General features: G+C 39.5%; 1 protein-coding gene across 2 annotated transcripts in view; it reads right to left on the reverse strand.

Annotated features, from left to right (window-relative positions):
- The window catches only part of GRM3 (glutamate metabotropic receptor 3), a 47,468-nt gene extending 40,252 nt beyond the window's left edge, over window positions 1-7,216 (reverse strand). For both annotated transcript variants that reach the window (XM_042872621.1, XM_042872620.1), the window contains exon 1: window positions 6,629-7,216. In XM_042872621.1, the coding sequence (XP_042728555.1) occupies window positions 6,629-7,126 (498 nt within the window). In that variant the 5' untranslated portion in view covers window positions 7,127-7,216. The remainder of the gene's footprint in view (window positions 1-6,628) is intronic.
- Window positions 7,217-17,341: the final 10,125 nt, after the last annotated feature.

The raw sequence follows: 17,341 nt of genomic DNA on the forward strand, positions 1-17,341 counted from the left end.
TCTACAGTCTCCATTTAAAACTGGATATCACAGTGGTCTGGAATAGGCACTATGGCACTATGAAATACAACCTTTATATGGGGGTCTTGTCACAACCTACAGAAGAAAATACTTAGATTCATCAGTAGTGCTGATATCCCTGTCCTTTTAATCATTAAGGGTTAATAGCCAGAAACTGAGCCAGAAGCAACCAACTTATTTAGGAGCGCCATCCCAACTTGTATTTGAGTGTAATCTGATACATTACAGGACAGAAGCAGTAGTTTTTATTCAGATTTCTCTATTTTTGATACTAAGAGATCTGTTCTCCAGTGTTAGTTTTTTTGTTTTATAGCAAAATTCCTTCCAAAAAAGAGATAACACACAAAATAAAACAAACATGAAATCCAATTTCTTTTTTTTTTCAGTTAACAGGAAACAGGAAAACTGTTTCAGTCTAGCTCTTCTGAATATTATGGCAACAAAGATAGAGAATTATAACTGAATATTTGCAGTGGACTCAATATGTGTCACATCTAGAGAAGCAGCGTTTGAACAGTGAAATAATTGCATCTATGAGAAGAACACTAGATATTGGCAACACTGACAGAATAATGTGTAGGACTTCTCTGGACAACCCAGGAATATCTTTCTATATGCTTGTCCTGTGTAATCAAAAATAAGGCAAGGACATGCAGAGAGATGGTTTTCTCTGTGCAAATAATTGCTTGGAAATTGTTGTTCTTTCTGTACAATGAGCTGTCACGTATGCACTCTGCCTATGTGCAGCATTAGCTGTTGAAGTGATGTAAGCTTAGCACTAAGCTGGCACTCTGAGGAGAGAGTCTTGCAGAAGACCTTGATCTGGGCAAGACAGGTATTTGATTATGATTCTACTTAGAGACCTTGTAAACCTGGCTATGAGTGACTTGTGTCACATTTACAGATGATGACTGCCTTTGAGAAAAGCCTGATGGTTCAAAAAACACTATAGGCTGGTGGTTCAAAAAGGATAAATGCGACCCTGGAGTCAGAAGTGAATACTGTTATTTGAGATGCATCATCTGTTGCATAAGTCCTACTAAGAAGGGGCAGAATGAGAGTTGGTGACACCAAGATGTCCTTAATGCATTCCTGTTCAGTTTCTCCTGCAGTTACATCATCCTTCCTCACATGGAAAACTGAAGGGCTCCCTTCTTACCTGAAAGTTCAGGTTTACACATTTCCACTTGCAATAGGAGAAAATGCTCACACAGAAAGAAAAGAAACAAAAACAAATGAAAAACCAACCAACCAACCAACTGACCAACCAAGACTGCAGAGGAATGAATTAGCTTATGATTTTCTAGGAAGCCAAGGAGGGGAAGGTACCTACATTTATTTGGAACCTTTAGGGAACACACATCTGGTGTAGTCTAGGCACTTTGAAAATCTCAACCCAGTGGACGCTCATTTTCTGAACGTGGAACAGAAACACTTAAAGGAGCAAACAACAAGAATCTGGCTGGGGGATAGAGGAAGGAGAGAAATGACCAAGATAAAAGAGGGAAGAAGTTTGAAGGAGACGCCAAAAAGTTAGAAAGTGAATATATAACTTAAGTATTAGTGGCAGGTGGCCCATCTCACAGAATAGATCTTTTAGTAAGGATTTAGCCTTACAAGCGCAAAATCACCTCAGGCTATTGCACAGTTCAATGCAAAGCTATTCTGCGCAGCACCAATGGCAGATGTGCAGCGTAGTCCTAGATGACCCCAGCAGCCTCTAGCACATGACCTGTCCATATCCTTATTGAGTCCATAAGCAGGGAGACTGGACTCCTTACATTATAAGATTATTTCCTGCATTTAGTTTTTCCAATGCATTATTTTCCATGTTGTGAAAATCACATGCTGTTCTCTGAGTTCTCTGGTTGGTGGACGGTTTATTCCTGAAGAAACAAAACAAGGGTGGTTTGTTTCATGTTCCAGGAGTCCCTGACAGAACAGCCTGGCTAAAGAGAAATGATAGCTGGGGAAAGATAGCTAGTAAATGAGTACATAGTCTGAATTTACCACCAGATGGTCACTCACTTTGGAGAGAGACTTTATCTGTTTTGATAACAGTAATTTAACTTTAAATCTTCTCTTGTGGTTGTTGCTAGTTTACTTGAGACACAGCAAGGATTCACAGGAAGACAGCTGGGCAGTGGTTTGCACTCTGACATTTTTTTCTGGATGAATCTTTAAATGGGAAATAACCTCCGTGACTGTGACTTGGAGATCTTGTGTGTCAACAGCAGAAGGGAAACTTCGCAAAGGGCTGAAGCCCTGTATAAATAGGAAGGCAGTGGATACACTGTTACAAGGCCCTAAAGGAATGTCTTAAGGATTTTACGAGCGCTGGCTGTAGGGAGTGCAGCCTGATCTTCACTTTCAGAAGACAAGACCAGGTTGTAGAAACAGAGTATTGTGTGTGGTCAAATCCAGGACACGTACTCATATTGCTGCTTACACATGCATACTCCCTACAGAGCTGACCTGAGTACTTTAAACATGGCATATAGATTATCTGTGCAGGTGCTCCCCTATGCAAACAAACAATGCTTTTTTTCTCATCCTTTTTTACAATGTCATTGAACACCCCTAAAGAAAATAAGTCTGAAATTTCTGTTGTCAGATAGGAGATGTGAATAACTGGACTTGATTAAAAAACTATTTTAAAGCAAAATTAAGTTTTCCGAACTTTAGAGAATGTACCTTCTGATCCCAGAATCAGCTCGACTCAGATATTTTTACTGGGAAAAAAGCTTTTTTACATGAGCCTTTTCAACAACTGAGAAGCCTGGCTTGGGTTTTGAGGGATCAAATGCTGTGCAGATTGGGCTCAGCGCTAATTTAAACACATCATCTAAAAACTAATTATCCAGATCATCATTAACGATAATAGCCTAGTCTGACCAGAAAATAATTAAGCATTCTGCATTCTCTTGTTTTTCTCTCTGCAAAAAGTGCCTATTGCGCATACTGACTCAGTGGGGAAGGTGTTCGTTGCTGATTTACCAATAAATTCTTTTTTCCTTGGTGAAAGGATAATGAAAGAAACAGAAATCAGACAGCAGGAGCATCATGAAGTGATTTTGCAGACAGCTGTCCAGACAGAAATCTGGTGAGGGAAGGTGAAAGAGGTGAAGAAAAGGTTTTGAAATACAATGACAAATTCATTGTATTTCAAAAAAATAGGAAAAAAATAGGAAAAAAAAAACCCCAAAGAAAAATAACAGAAATAATTTCTTGTTTGAAGAGCTCAGCACGGTATATTTTCAAGCTGAAAAGATGTGCAGTGGACTCTATGATGCTTACAGAGCAAATGCTCTTGAGCAAATGAGAAGTACTCGAGAGGGCTACAATGGAAAGCACTCAACACCCTGAGGACAGCCTGGAAGTGGGGGAGCAGGGAGGGCTGAGTCTCATGCTGCACCTTCTAGATGGAGAGTTCTTATGTTTGGTAGGGGAGTGATGGCAGCTGCTGTTGAAGCAGCAGTATAGAGGTGACAGTCAGAAAATGTGATAGTCTTCTGGCATACTATCAAAAGATTTGTTTTTAGTGCTCTGAAGTTCTTATATCTTCAGGCTTGAGTCTGCAGTACCTGCTCTTTTTGATAGGGATTTTTTCTTTCGAAACAGAAGTCATGACTGGCTATCTTAACAACATGAGCAGCATTATTAAATCTTTTCTAGGTAGTTTGAGTTCTAGAGGAAAGCTAGAAGAGATGGACTGGAGAAGAGCCAACCTAATCTATGTCAATACTAATCTACTAAATAGTTCTTTTCTAGCTGGAAACTTTGGCATACTGAGTGATTCGTGGACCTATTTATTTTTCTGAAAAGATGTGCAAGAAAGATATTATGTTTGAACAACTATTGGCAACTACACAAAGCTAAGCGTAGCATAGGTGTTTCTGTTAGATATTGCTGTTGTTTTATCCTTCTTAATAAGTTTCAAAAATTGGGTGATATACAGGTATGCATTGCTGTTTTTCATGCAAACTGAATGAGACAGTCTCTTATTAAGACTTCTGATTTACATGTGACAGATGTTCCAAACCCAAGCTTTTGGAATATGAGACATTGGTATATATATAATGTATTCAATGTGCATCGCATCCAATCTGCCACTTCAGATACAGATTTAATCTTACATCAGTGAGCACCAGGGACTGGCTTCAAAGAGACAGACTGACAGATGTTGTGTAAGAAGTCCCAGGACATTTTAAGAGTGTGGTGTGACCGCCTCAGAGCTTCTGGGAGGGAAGAAAATGTCTCTTCCATTCCCTCAATGGTAAATACTTCTACAGAGATGCCTTTTAGGCTACTTTATGTCTTTTTGACACTGTTGAATTTGGGGTGGACTGAGAAGTACAGTCAGATGCAAGGTACAGTGAAGCCACTGCCACCTCTATACCTATGGGATCATGCAAGCTTATTATGTTTCTTCTTCAGAATTTTTTACCGGCCTTGAGATACTTGCATTCCTGGGAATTGATAAACCAAGGATGATATCTATACAGAATATCCTGGTTTTTCCTAGTCACTTCTTCTGTTGGTTTAGTTTTAACATCCACAACAGCCTGCAATTTGCTGTTTCATTTCATGTACCCTCATCTGATTATGAGAGACAATGAATAATGATGAATTCTGTGTTACTCAAGATTTTGTAGCCACCATTTCTCTTCTTCACCTATTTCTTTTCCAGCCCTGGCTCTTTGCTCTTGAAGCAATCGTACCTATGTAACTGCTGACATACATTCCTGACATCCAAGCTGACCCACAGTGGGACAAAACCACTCCTACTGAAAAGAGGCTGAGTTTTTTCTCTGCGAAAATGGTTCTCTTACGGCTAAACATCTTCCTACTTACTGCCTCTTGTCTATGGATACACAGACAAGCCATGCACTGGATCAAAAAAAGGGAAAAAAGGTGGTGTATATTGAGACGCTCCTTCTGTAGTTATGCATATTCTATGGAAACAGGACATACTCTCAGGCTGATGTGAATTAATGCCTTGAAAACAGAAGCAGCCAATTGCTTAATGTAATTCTCACTGAAACGAACACTGAGAGAAGCATTGTCCTGGTTATGAAAGAGGTAAATCCTTGAGCTTTCTGTCACTGCTGAGATGGCCTGTAGCGCTGAAGAATGCTTTTTCTTCTTTGACACTTATATAGTAATTAGGTCTTGTACACAGACTGTGAAGTCACATTTCTCATAGTAGCCCAGTGGTCAACTTCTCTTGTGCCCTTTAGTCATAAGGTTTGTTGCCTTTCAAAACCCACAGGTGGCATTCAGAAAAAAAAATAGCGGCAGGGCTTAGCCTATATGAATCTGAGCTTAAGCCATCATTCAAGATGGCTATGAGTTATTTGGTCTGGCTTATTTAATTTAATCAAAAATAATCAGTTATATGTTGATTTGACGTTGTCAGTGAAACTAGAGGATATTTTTGCTTGTGACTAGCAATCACTGGCAGGGGTGGGGAACTTTAGAATATCTGTGTCTTCACTGCCATACAAATTCCTGGGCTGGAGAGCAGAGATGCAGAATAAACGGGGGCATATATATTCTTTGTGTTTATTCAGTGGAACAAAATGCCAAAGAGTTTAAGCTTTATCATGGGTTTCTAAAAAAATTGGAAGAACAGGGGCAAGAAGAATCAACATTCATTGCAATTAGCTACTGGAGACCGAGGACAAACATGAGAAGGAAGCATTATTTGAAGGATATGTGGATCATTTATTCCACCTGCAACCTTACACCATTCCAAGACATTAAATACCCTCCAACACCCTACTAAGAATCTATTTGAGATGAATATTATATAAACCAAAAGCTAAAGATGCAGTGTGCCAGAAGAAGGGAGCAGAAGGTACTGAGGACATCTGTCTTCTGTGCTGGACTTCTGAAGTGCTTGCACTGCATTCTGTCAGGCAACATTTCCTGGTAAAATTTATCTTAATATGAACAATATATGAAAACAAAAGCAAAGAGAGTAAATTTGGAAGCCATTCAGAAACTGCTGTCTGTAAGCGATATTTGAGAATTTGTTCACTGAAGTCAGCAGAATAATTTTTACTGGCTTCAGCGTGCTTAATTAGATGCTAAATTCTTGTAATCCTTTGGGTTAGGTGCAATTTTAGTTTCTGGCAATATGTCATTTTCACTTTTTTTCAGCCTGGAAGTAAAATAAGGATTTCTTCTTTTATTTTACATCTCTATTGTTTACATAACAAATAGCACATAAACTTGGCATGTTGAGCATATATATATATATTCAGAAATATAGGTGGCATAATTTATTATTGATCTGAAAGTAGAGATCTGAAGATAGGTTTATAAAAATCTCATGAAATCCACAGTTCAAAATAAACACTAAGACTTTTGGAAACTTCAGCTGCCCTCAGGATACACCATGACTAGAGGAAATGAGCAGCTGGCAGAGATTAGAACTAAAGCATTTTAAAGAATGAATAAAACTAATACAAAAAAAACTACACAGTAGACCCACCCATAGAATCAATTGATTAATCTAAGTCTTGATTTTTGTCCATCCCATATGAGCAGAATTTGCTTAACAGGAACTGAATTCTCATCTGATAGAGCTACAGTGACTTACCTGTATGGAGACGCTGCTATAGGAACCACCTATAACTCCTGCGATGAGTAATGGTAAATTCTCTTGAATGGCATATGAGCCATCTGGGCACATATATTCTGTTTCATCCACTTTAGTTAAAGATGCCCTGACAAACTCCAAAGACTGTTCTAAGGCATATGTATCCCTGGAACATGTGTCCAAGATGTGAACTCCAAGTTTAATTCCTGGCAGCAAATAGTTGTCTCTGTTGATTGCATCAATGGCAAACAACATGGCCTCCAAGCGCTGGATGCCTCGATCTTCATTGATTCTCCCACATTCTTCTATCCCAGTGCCTTTTTCATTGATTGGGAATAAGCCCCCTAAGACCAGGTCTCCTTCTATCTTAATTTCTTTCCTTACAAAGCTGTGGTCACTTAGGGAAAGGAAAACTCCTTTGGAAAACAAAGCTAGCGCAAAGACTTGCAATCTGGTGAACATCTTCATTGGTCCTGCTTTAGCAGCTCTAAGAAACATTGGTGGGAGCAAAAGTGCTCTTCATTCCTTCTGATCCATTGCCAAAACTGAAGTGTTGTCCCACAAGTCAGTGAAGAATGAGCAAGTAAGACTTTCCGCTGGATTTCTAAAGAAGAGATGAAAATAATTAGAAAAGGCAGAAGTGAGTTGTTACAAAGATTTATCAATAAAACATTTGAAAACAGTGTTAAGGGAATATGGACAGTACGGGTAATAAGAAATATATTTGTCTTGTGCTCTGGTAGATTACCTTATTCCATTTGCTCCATAACTGATTACAGACTAAGCATTTGCTTTGACAGCTGTGTGAAGGCCACAGACATGCAGGGTGATATACCTTATGTTGTCTACTGTTCAGCAACTTTTTACATTTTACAAAGAGAAAGATCACTGTGGGTTTTTTTTTTTCTTTTTTTTTCTCATAGCATCTTTTATTCTCATAGCATTCCGTGATCTCTCTATTCTGGACTCAGTCTTATGTGTTATCATTCACTGCATCTAGCTGCTTCTAGCCTTCCCTTAGTAAGCTTTTTTCTTTTTGTTGATTGCACCCTACTTAAAATTCCTTCAGCTATAACTCTACCACTGAGTTTTCTCCTTGCTGGCAGCTTTTGCTGAACCCACCACTTGGCCTTCACTTGGCCTACACATCCGAAGTCTCTTGCTGAAGTCTACCTACCCTGCCTTCCTTTAGTGGACTGCTCACCCGTTGCGAGCAATGGGAGTATGGAAGAAATCCATTGTGGTTTCACATCTATTTTTTTGCTGAGCATGTTGTTTGAAACACAGGAAGTGCCTATTTAAACAGGTGGGAAACAAGGGCTGTGTCTGTATTAAAAAAGTAAACAAGGCCATACCACACCAATTGACATATCCCTGCACAGTTTAGACTCAGATCAACTAACGGTCTTTTAAAAATGCCTGGGCAAGTGATGACCAGGAACTTTTCTCAGTAAATGATTTGGTTGTGTCCATAGAGGCTTGGTCATTTTGTACTGGTTTGTCTCATCAACACAGAATGACCTGTGGTCCAATTTAGTTATTAGCATAGCCGTTCTGCATGGCACTTTACTAAGTGACCTACCAAGCATATTTATTTTGTCGAAGGCCTAGAAATTGAACCTGGATCTCCCTATGCCTTAATCACAAAATCATCCCTCCTTGAGGCACAAAAGGTTCTCTTCCAAACAAATTAAGTCAAAAAAGGGAGAAAAAAATGAGATGAAAGAGAAAAAGGAGAGACATGACAAGGAGGAGTCTTGTATTTGATGCCTGCTTAGGGCATGGAAATGCCTACAGCTGGACTTGCTCTCTTTATTGTTAATCACAGTTCAATGCTCAGATCACAGAGAGAGCAGAGCAATGACGTATTTACATGATTTTGCTCTCTCTAAGATCAAAATATTCTCTGATGAGCTTAAAAAGAGAAAAATCAGGCTTCTAAGTGAAACTTATGATAATTCTGTGACCCATACACAATGTCTACCTATGGAGTACAGATACATGATTTATCTGTGGGCTCCCTGTCAATATCTTTTGAAAGATGTCAAAGCTGCTGCTTTGATCTCCAGCTTCTCATATAAATCAAGTGTGATCATATTCAAATAGATTAGTTTAATAATTTATTTCTGTATTTACCTTTTTCTTAACAGAATATATATTATTGTAAGATTTGTAGGGTTATTAATAATTTAGAAATACTTACCACAAAGGAATTGAAATAAGCAACAATTAAGTTTTAACAGTGAATGATGGATAAGCAAGCTTACTTCGAGGCAGTTGTTTATCATGGTACAATTTCAATGTTGCTGCACCAAACTGTGCAAAATGATAGTATTTTATTCATATTTACACCTACATTGTTCTCTCATAAATCAGTAATGTGACATAAGAACAGCTAAAGATCTTTTACTCCAAACCTAGTAATACTTGTGTAGACTGAGCTGCAGGCTGTCTCAGAACTTTCCATTCAGAAATAAGTGATTAATGGAAAACAAGCTTTCATTCCTCAGTGACCTACATAAGCCAGTCTGCTGATCGCATGTGGTCAATTAACCAGTTTCAGAAAAGACTTTTTATGTGTAATGTTAGGAGGAGTAATGAAGTAATTGTTCAGCAGTCATTTCTATTTCAGACTAAGTGCTATAATTTACCAAATAATACTCAAATGTATGTAGGACATAAAAATATTGAAAACATCCAATTGAAAATAATTACCAGACAAAAGGGCAGCATTTTTCACATACATTTTTTTGTATGATTAATAATTCAATAGGTCTGTCTTCCACTGTCATTAATACAATGCATGGATAAAAACAGACCTTTGGAATCTTTTAGTTTGATTTCATACAATATCCATTCTATTTGCTTCTGTAGCTTCTGTCATCATTATATCTTGGAAACTGTTCTTATATTTACACTTACAACACTTATAAAACATTCTTCTCTGTTTTGCACTTGGATAAAAAGAAGCACAGAAAGATAAAATGAGATTCTTAGAAGAATCTAAGTCCAGATTTTTACAGAATGGTAGAATTATAGGAAGGACCCTCTGGAGATCATCGTGTCTAATCCCCTCTAAAGCAGGTTCCCTACAGCTGGTCACACTGAAAGATTTCCAGAGGAGTCTTTATTTCCAGATGTGATTCCACAGCGTCTCTGGGCAGCCTGTTCCAGTGCTCTGTCACTGTAAAGAAGTTCTTTCTTGTGTTAGTATGGAACTTCCTGTGCTCCAGACACATTCTCGTGGCACTCACTTGTGCAACCAGTGTTAGAAAAGGGCTTCACTTCTCTTCAGATATTGAAGAACATGGTTTTGGCAGTGCCTTGAACAGCTTGGTTCTCTTGTGGAGCTCTGAGCTCTTCACAGAGGTAAACCAGAGTTAAGCCAGGGACTTTCATCTTTGTTTCTTTAATCTGGAAGAATCTTTGATAGCAAAACAAAATTTTCTATCTTGAAACTGGGGTTTTCTCTGGAGGTGCTCTTGGCTAGGTTAGATGGGGCCTTGGGCAATCTGATCTAGTGCCTGATATGGTGCTTGGCAACACTGCCCAGTGTGGGAAACAGATGGCCGTTGAAGTCCTTTACAACTCAAGACATCCTGTGACACTATGAAACCATAGGAAGACGCTACATGCAGCATTCTGCTTTCCAGGAAAACACAGTCATCCCATCCTATGGGTTCAGATTCTTCATTTATATACAGGAGACATTTAAAAGAACACTGCACTAGTCACCAAATATAATTCTCTTTCTGAAGTCTCAGAAGTCTGTACCCTGCTGCCCACTTAGTTGTGTTGCCAAAGAGCAGGTCAGGGAGTGGGAGCTGTAGTGTGAAGGCTGATTGGGCTGGGGAGCTTCTCCCTGGTGTTCTAATGGAGTGATGCTTCCAGGATGAACAGCTTCTCAACAGTTTGTGAAGCAGATCAGGGTGGCTGGTGAGTGGCATCACTATGGTGACACAGAACAGACAGCTTGACGTGAAGAAGGGAGGATATTTTAAAGCAGCTCGCAAAGATGGGCTAGCATCACAGTTTCTCTCCTGTTCTTGCTGTTGTGCTCCTCCCACATGCTTTCTATGCAGCTTACATAATTCACAAATATCTATAGGGACATTTTGTACCTATTCCAGGCTAATACAGAACATGTTCCTCCCCTGAACCATTGTGAAGGTAGCACCCTGGGTCAACCTTTGCTATTTCCTAACAGAAGGGATTTCGCCACGCTGACCATTGCATTTTGTCTTTGCAGTAATTCTCGCTTAAAACCATAGAATCACAGAATCATTAAGATTGGAAAAGACCACTATGATCCTCTAGTCCAATCATCAACCCAATCCCTCCATGCCCACTAACTATGTTTCTCAGTGCCACATCTGCCCTTTCCTTGAGTACCTCCAGAGCCGGTGACTCCACCACCTCCCTGGGCAGCCTGTGCCAATGCCTCACCACTCTTTCTGAGATGAAATTTTTGCTAATATCCAACCATGTTTCTAGGAAGGTGGATTAACATTTCAGAAAGAAGCATTTGTTGATCAAACTACAATTCCCTCATTTTTCATTTATGTTTAATATTTTAACTCTGGCCATAGACAGGGCTATATTTTTCTAGGGGTTCTGTTAATATAAAAAATATTAAAACTATATACAGCCATATTGAGTTTGGATCCCTGGTGGAAATAGATGTAAAGACTAGGCATAGAAGTGATCCAAGCATCAAAATGAAAAATAAACAGAAACAAGCACAAAGAGAACAGTTTCAATGTCTGGATCAGAAAGCTTCTGTCAGCACTTCCCTGTGTGAATTCAGCCAGCAGCACTCTGTTTGTGAACTACTTTTCCTGGGCAGGCTGCCTTTGGAGCTCCTTCTTTTTCCACCAAAGGTCCACAGGGGAGAGTGACATCTGCTCTTGGAGGACACTGTCAGAACTTCCTTCAGAAAAATCAACTCACTTGTGTTAAGACAGCAGCTGTGCAGCTTTTGTTGAAAAGACCCTTCTCTATTGGTTTGAAAAATTCTTTTTTTTTAAATTTTTTACACAACATTTCAGTGCTTGTAAAAAGTTGACTGCACAGTTCAGTACATGTACATGTTCGTAGCCTTTCCCTCAAAACAGCAAGAATCAGGAAAAAAAACGATGTCTGGGTTATCCAAATTCAGTGTTCCACTGCTATCATCCACAAAACAAAACATCTTTCATGGCTTTCTTCCAGAGTTATATGCATATGACAGTTCTGGTCTACAGCAGGCTTTTTGCTTTCAGCTCACAGAGTAGAATCACCTCTGCTATTGGTTCAGAAGTGAATTCTTGTTAGGCTTGAGGTGTCACTGCAATCTCTTTTTCTGAGTGTCAAACTCTGAAAAGAAGTGCAACTGCATGTTCCATTTAGCCTGATGACTTGTAAGTAGAGTACGATCACAGATCAATAAGAAATTTGCTGACACCTTCCACCATATCAGCACCGATGTCTGGCATTAGCAGTCTATCTAACAGCAGTAGACTTTCCAATTTTCCACTTACGAGGTTAAGGATGGAATGAGAAACTTCATTGATTGCTGAGGCACCTGAGATCTCCTAGTAGGTTCCAAAGCCAATAGCTAACTAGCAAATGGGACAGTGTACATGGACAAGCTAAAACTATGAAGGGTTTATTTCTTTTCTTTTCCTTATTCTCTACCTCTTGCTATCCCAAATTCTCTTACGTTCCCCCCTCCTCACCCCTCCCTTTCCTCTCTGCAGCATTTTGCAAGGCTTATCTGTTTATCCATCTTCATGAGAAAAGATGCAACAGGAGCTGACGTGGGTGCTGGAGAAGATTATGTTTAGCTTTATTGTGGGTGGCTCCCTCTTGGCAGTCATGATTTTTACTGCATTATTTGGGACTATAATGTGATATTGTAATGCTGGAGCCATATGCCAACTCACTATCACCTACCACCCTTAATAAACTTACTTTGAAGGCAGACTGCCCTCAGTGGAAAGTCAGGGGAGATTCCCCATGCCTGTGCTCTTGATCCACATTATAGCATTGAAGCTAGTGATTCCTTCAATATCTGTCTCTAAGGGCACCCCAACTGAGATATATCTTTCCCTGAGCCCTTGCTGTGCCTTATGAATTTTATCTAGAGAAGTACGTTTCTAAAACAATTCCAATTTTGACTCAAAATTCTCTTTCATTTTAAAGACTGACACAAATTAAATGCCAGGATGTCTTTCTCTCAGAGATCATGGATAACTCACACAGCAGCATTGCTCATCCAACATATTTGGCACATTTATATGTGCTCTGCCAGAACATGACCTTAATGCCTGATGAGAACTGCACTGAAAGATGTCTCACATCATCAGAAAAGAGTGATGGACAAGCCTGAGTCTCCTTACCAATTATAATTAGAGGTGCCATTACCTCTGGAAAAGAAATATCTCTAAGGGAATCCAAGCCTTACAGTGACAGGTATTTACCATGTACACAAATTGCTCACATTTTGATTCCGACTGGTTAAAAGTCTGTAGGTTGTAGAAGCATTGCCGTTCTATTGGAAAAACCAAAGAAGTTTTGGGGATGATTTCAATATAGAGAGTGACATACAATGCAAGACATAAAATGTTCATGTAGAGGGAAACCATTCATCTTAAAATACAAACTTCTATTATATTGGAGGAAAAAGAAAAAAAGAAATCAGAACACTGCATTACTGTTTGTACTCTGTTAACATCAATGAGAGATGCTTTATGTTTTCTACAATGTCAACATAAAACAGATGCCCAGACCCTGCCTTAGAGATGCATGGCATTTTCATCCCGTTTCAAAAATAGAACTTAAAATATTCAGTGCACGGGAAAACAAATGTCTCTGACATGATATTCTTGAAGTTTCTAGATATTAAAGGATTCTGTAGATTGCAGCAGGACCTATTAATTTAGCCCAGCAAAGAACAAGGCGACATCGAAAATTACAATACATTATTGTGATGTGAAAATATGAGTCTTTACTTCTTGTTAAATCAAGTGAATGTATTTGGCATTGGCTGAGTCCTTCAATAACAAATTTGGTCTCAGAAGTTGGAGCAGACTCTGAGTGCTAAAGATCCAGATTAGGCAGTGCAGTCTCTTAACTCATCTGAGTTTCTTCAGTACTTTGACAGTAAGTATATTTATGTATATCAGAAAGGCCAGCCATGAGCCTGAGGCTCTGCACCATCTGGACAATTTGTGGTGTAATGATCTTGGTGTAATGCAGAGTTAGACCTCTGCATGTCCCACCATCTTCCCAACTGTCTTTTTTTGGATTGAACTGAATCCTACTGCTTTTTATCCATCTGCTTATTTCTTCCAGGCATTGGTGACAGCTGAAAGCACATCAGCAAAGATAGCAATGAACAGACAAGTGCTATCTGCTTATTGATTGTGTCCTTTTCAACTTTAGTCTCAATACATCCTATGTGGTCCTGGAAAGACACTGAAAAGGAAAAGAGGGAATACAGGGCTCTGGGGACAATGGAGCAGCTGATTTATGTGACCTGTGGATGTCACAGCATTGTTCCTGTTAGGTAGTCCAGAGACACCATTGCCATGCAAAGGTCAACAATGCTGAAGGCTGGATAAGAGACTTAAGGGCATAAATGTAGGGTCGTTTCAAAGCGAACCATGGAATATTCAGTATCAAGTTCTTACATGTAGCCAAGTGGAGCTTTAACACTTGTGCTTAATGCAAGTAAGTCTTAACTCGGTGAAGTTAGTTTCTGCCTAAGTGTAGTCCCTAACGGATATCTGCATATTTAGCCTTTGGACAAATGCTAAGCCTTTTTTTCTTACTTGATTCTTAAGCATCAGATTTTTCCACCCTCACAAAGCTCTATTTTATGCTCATAACCACTTTTCAGCTCTCAGGGTTTTTCCAGAACTCGAATCTCTCCATGAGTCCATGCTCTAGCCGAGGTTCTCTGCCTGAGCATTCTTGGCTCCCACCAAATGGTATTGGTTCTGGCTGCCAGATTCACTCTCATTGCTCCTCTGCCAAGATATTTCCATCACATTGTCGTAACGGGGCCAAAACATGGCTGAACCTCTGTATATGTGGAGGGCAGAGTGTCCTTTCTCATTATAGCTGATGTTGAGATTCAATTTGGCTGCTAACACAGCCAGAGTTAGTCTTGTAGAGAAGTTGTGCATACCCTTTCTCTTCTGCATCTACAAAAGGGATGACTTTTGCTGTCACCTAAGCTGTTCCAGTGGGAATTAATCTTGGCTGAAAGCCCCAGGTAACTGCATTCAAATATGTTCCAGTACCCCTCCATATCACCAGCCAGTTTAGGAGAAACTTTCCTGGAACAGCAAAGGGGAAGGCCAGCAATAGGCAAAGCCCCCTCCTTGGATCCTTCTCACCCACCCATGGCTTGTTTACAAGCCAGCTAAAAGCCTTTCAAGGTTGGTGGTCCCATTTCTTCCTGGTCTGAGATGTATTTCCTTGCTTACCACAGCAGAGCTAAACACTCAGCTGGGGATTTTCCAAGCTGAGATGGTTTCTCTCATTGTCAAATGAGGCAACATTTCTCCTTCTGACATTTACACCAGAAGCTCTTTGGAGGGGGAGCTGTTGCCTTACCCCTGGCTGTTCAGTGCTGCACTCTATCTCATAACAGCCAGCCATTTATTGATGAATTCAATCTGCCTAACTTGCATACTTAGCAGATGGCAACCTTTGACCTCCCTCTAGAGAATCTCCTGATTGTTCTGACCCAGGGATCTAGTAAGAAATGCATGCGATGTCAATGGCCATGAAAATCCTTCTAATGAAAACTCAGATACTTGCTATAGGAGGACTAACTTAGGTGGCAGAATGAGTTAGGGGCTACGTGAGTAGGGTCACACTGGTCATGTATGCTTTGTTATATGTTGTACGTTTTATGTCTCGTTATATTCTTGATAATAACAAAGACTACCAGAAGAGGATCAAAATGGGGAAAGATGCTGTTTAGGTTTGTAAAGAAAGGAAAGAACTGAAGTGAACTATGGATTGTAGCATTTCATTGCTGATATATTTTTTTTACAACATAAAAGGATTAAAAATGTAACAACAGTAGTGTCTCTCTAAATGATCCCTTCCCCCTCATACGGAGACACCAGAGCCCAGACTGGTAACTCTTCCATCACAGGAATGTTGCCTCCAGGCTACAGCATTCATTGAAGTGTGAAATCACAATTAACAGAGCAAGTGTTTTGTAAGTGAGCAGAGACTGCTGCAAATTACATCCTGCTATTAGCTGATTTTAGAACAACATTGTTGAACAGCTTCATGATTACTGGGCTGTGGCGTGTATTAAAAAACCATTAATAAAACGTAATTGATTGTGAATTGTTCTTGCTGCGTTTATAGTTTTAATCGTAAATGTCACAGAAGTTTACTGGAAACAAAAGCTGCCTTCAGTTATTGATGGGAACTGGATTGTTCTAAAAAAATTTAGATAACCTGATTTGCAGCTGCTGTAGATCAGTAAACTGCTGCAACCCATGTGTTCTGCTGACTTCAGAGTTCCTCTTCATGTTTTTGTTCTCCAGTCAGCAAAGAAAGGTGTGAGACTGCCTTGTCTCTGCCAGAAAGTACCTCTGGGAGCTTGATGGAAACAATATCCTCAGTGTCTCAGACCTGCCATTCACTCGGCTTGCCCTTAGAAGCAGGTATTGTCACTAACAGGGAACAGGGCCTGGCAGTTTCCAATTACTGAGGAGCAAGCAACAATACAGACATATACTTAGAAAATATTCACTTTTCTTTCCCTCTTTTGAGCCCAAATTATTTTCAATCCTCAAATCATGTTCTCTTACATGAAGACAGTATTTAATTCTGATCCGTGACCCCGTCTTGGCTCATGGGTGGACACGTTGTACCACTCTAGGTTTATGGCTACATTTTTCAAATTTGGGTGCCCTGACATGAATATAAGGGTTTATAAAAGACCATTCACAGTCAGTTTAATCTGGGACTTTGACAGAATTCGGGTCCCAGCCAGATGCAAACTGTCTGCTCTCCTGTACCACTTAATGCTGCTCACACTCAGGTTGAGAACCCCAACCACATAACTCCAGGCATTGCCTGAACTTGCTGATTAAGTGAGAGGGAAACCTAACTCCACTTATTAGCAGCCTTAGTCAGAAGGAGATAGAACTGAGCCAAAATCCCCAGAAAAACGTGCTTAGATATGTGGACTGCACTTTGCCTTATCTGTTTTCTACAGATATTTAAACCCAATGATTTTCATGAGTTTTCTGATTTCACAGAGAGGTGGGATAAAGAGAGAAATAAAAGCTTGGAGTTCTGACTGTAACCACCAGAAGTGCTACCTGGAGGAGTGCAGAAAAATCTTAGAAGATGACCTAAAATGCAGTAATAAAATATATGCATTATTTATCGAATCTTTGGCACCCTCTGCCTTGGCAAATATTCTAATGTAAACAAGGAGTGGATTGCTGAAAAGCATTTCCTGCAAAAGAGGTAGCAGTAAGAGGTTTTATATATAAATAATATAAATATAAATATAAATATAAATATAAATATAAATATAAATATAAATATAAATATATATATATATATATATACAAATAATTCTGTGAAAGCCAATATTTCATGTTTCTGGCAAGTTATATCCCTTAAAGAAAGCAACAAATGGGCTTCATGCTGACAGAGGGAGTGACTTGTACAAGTATAGATCTAAAT

The sequence above is a fragment of the Lagopus leucura genome, unplaced genomic scaffold (genome assembly GCF_019238085.1).
Source record: "Lagopus leucura isolate 7727_CA_CO unplaced genomic scaffold, USGS_WTPT01 Super-Scaffold_100008, whole genome shotgun sequence".
NCBI lineage: Eukaryota > Metazoa > Chordata > Aves > Galliformes > Phasianidae > Lagopus > Lagopus leucura.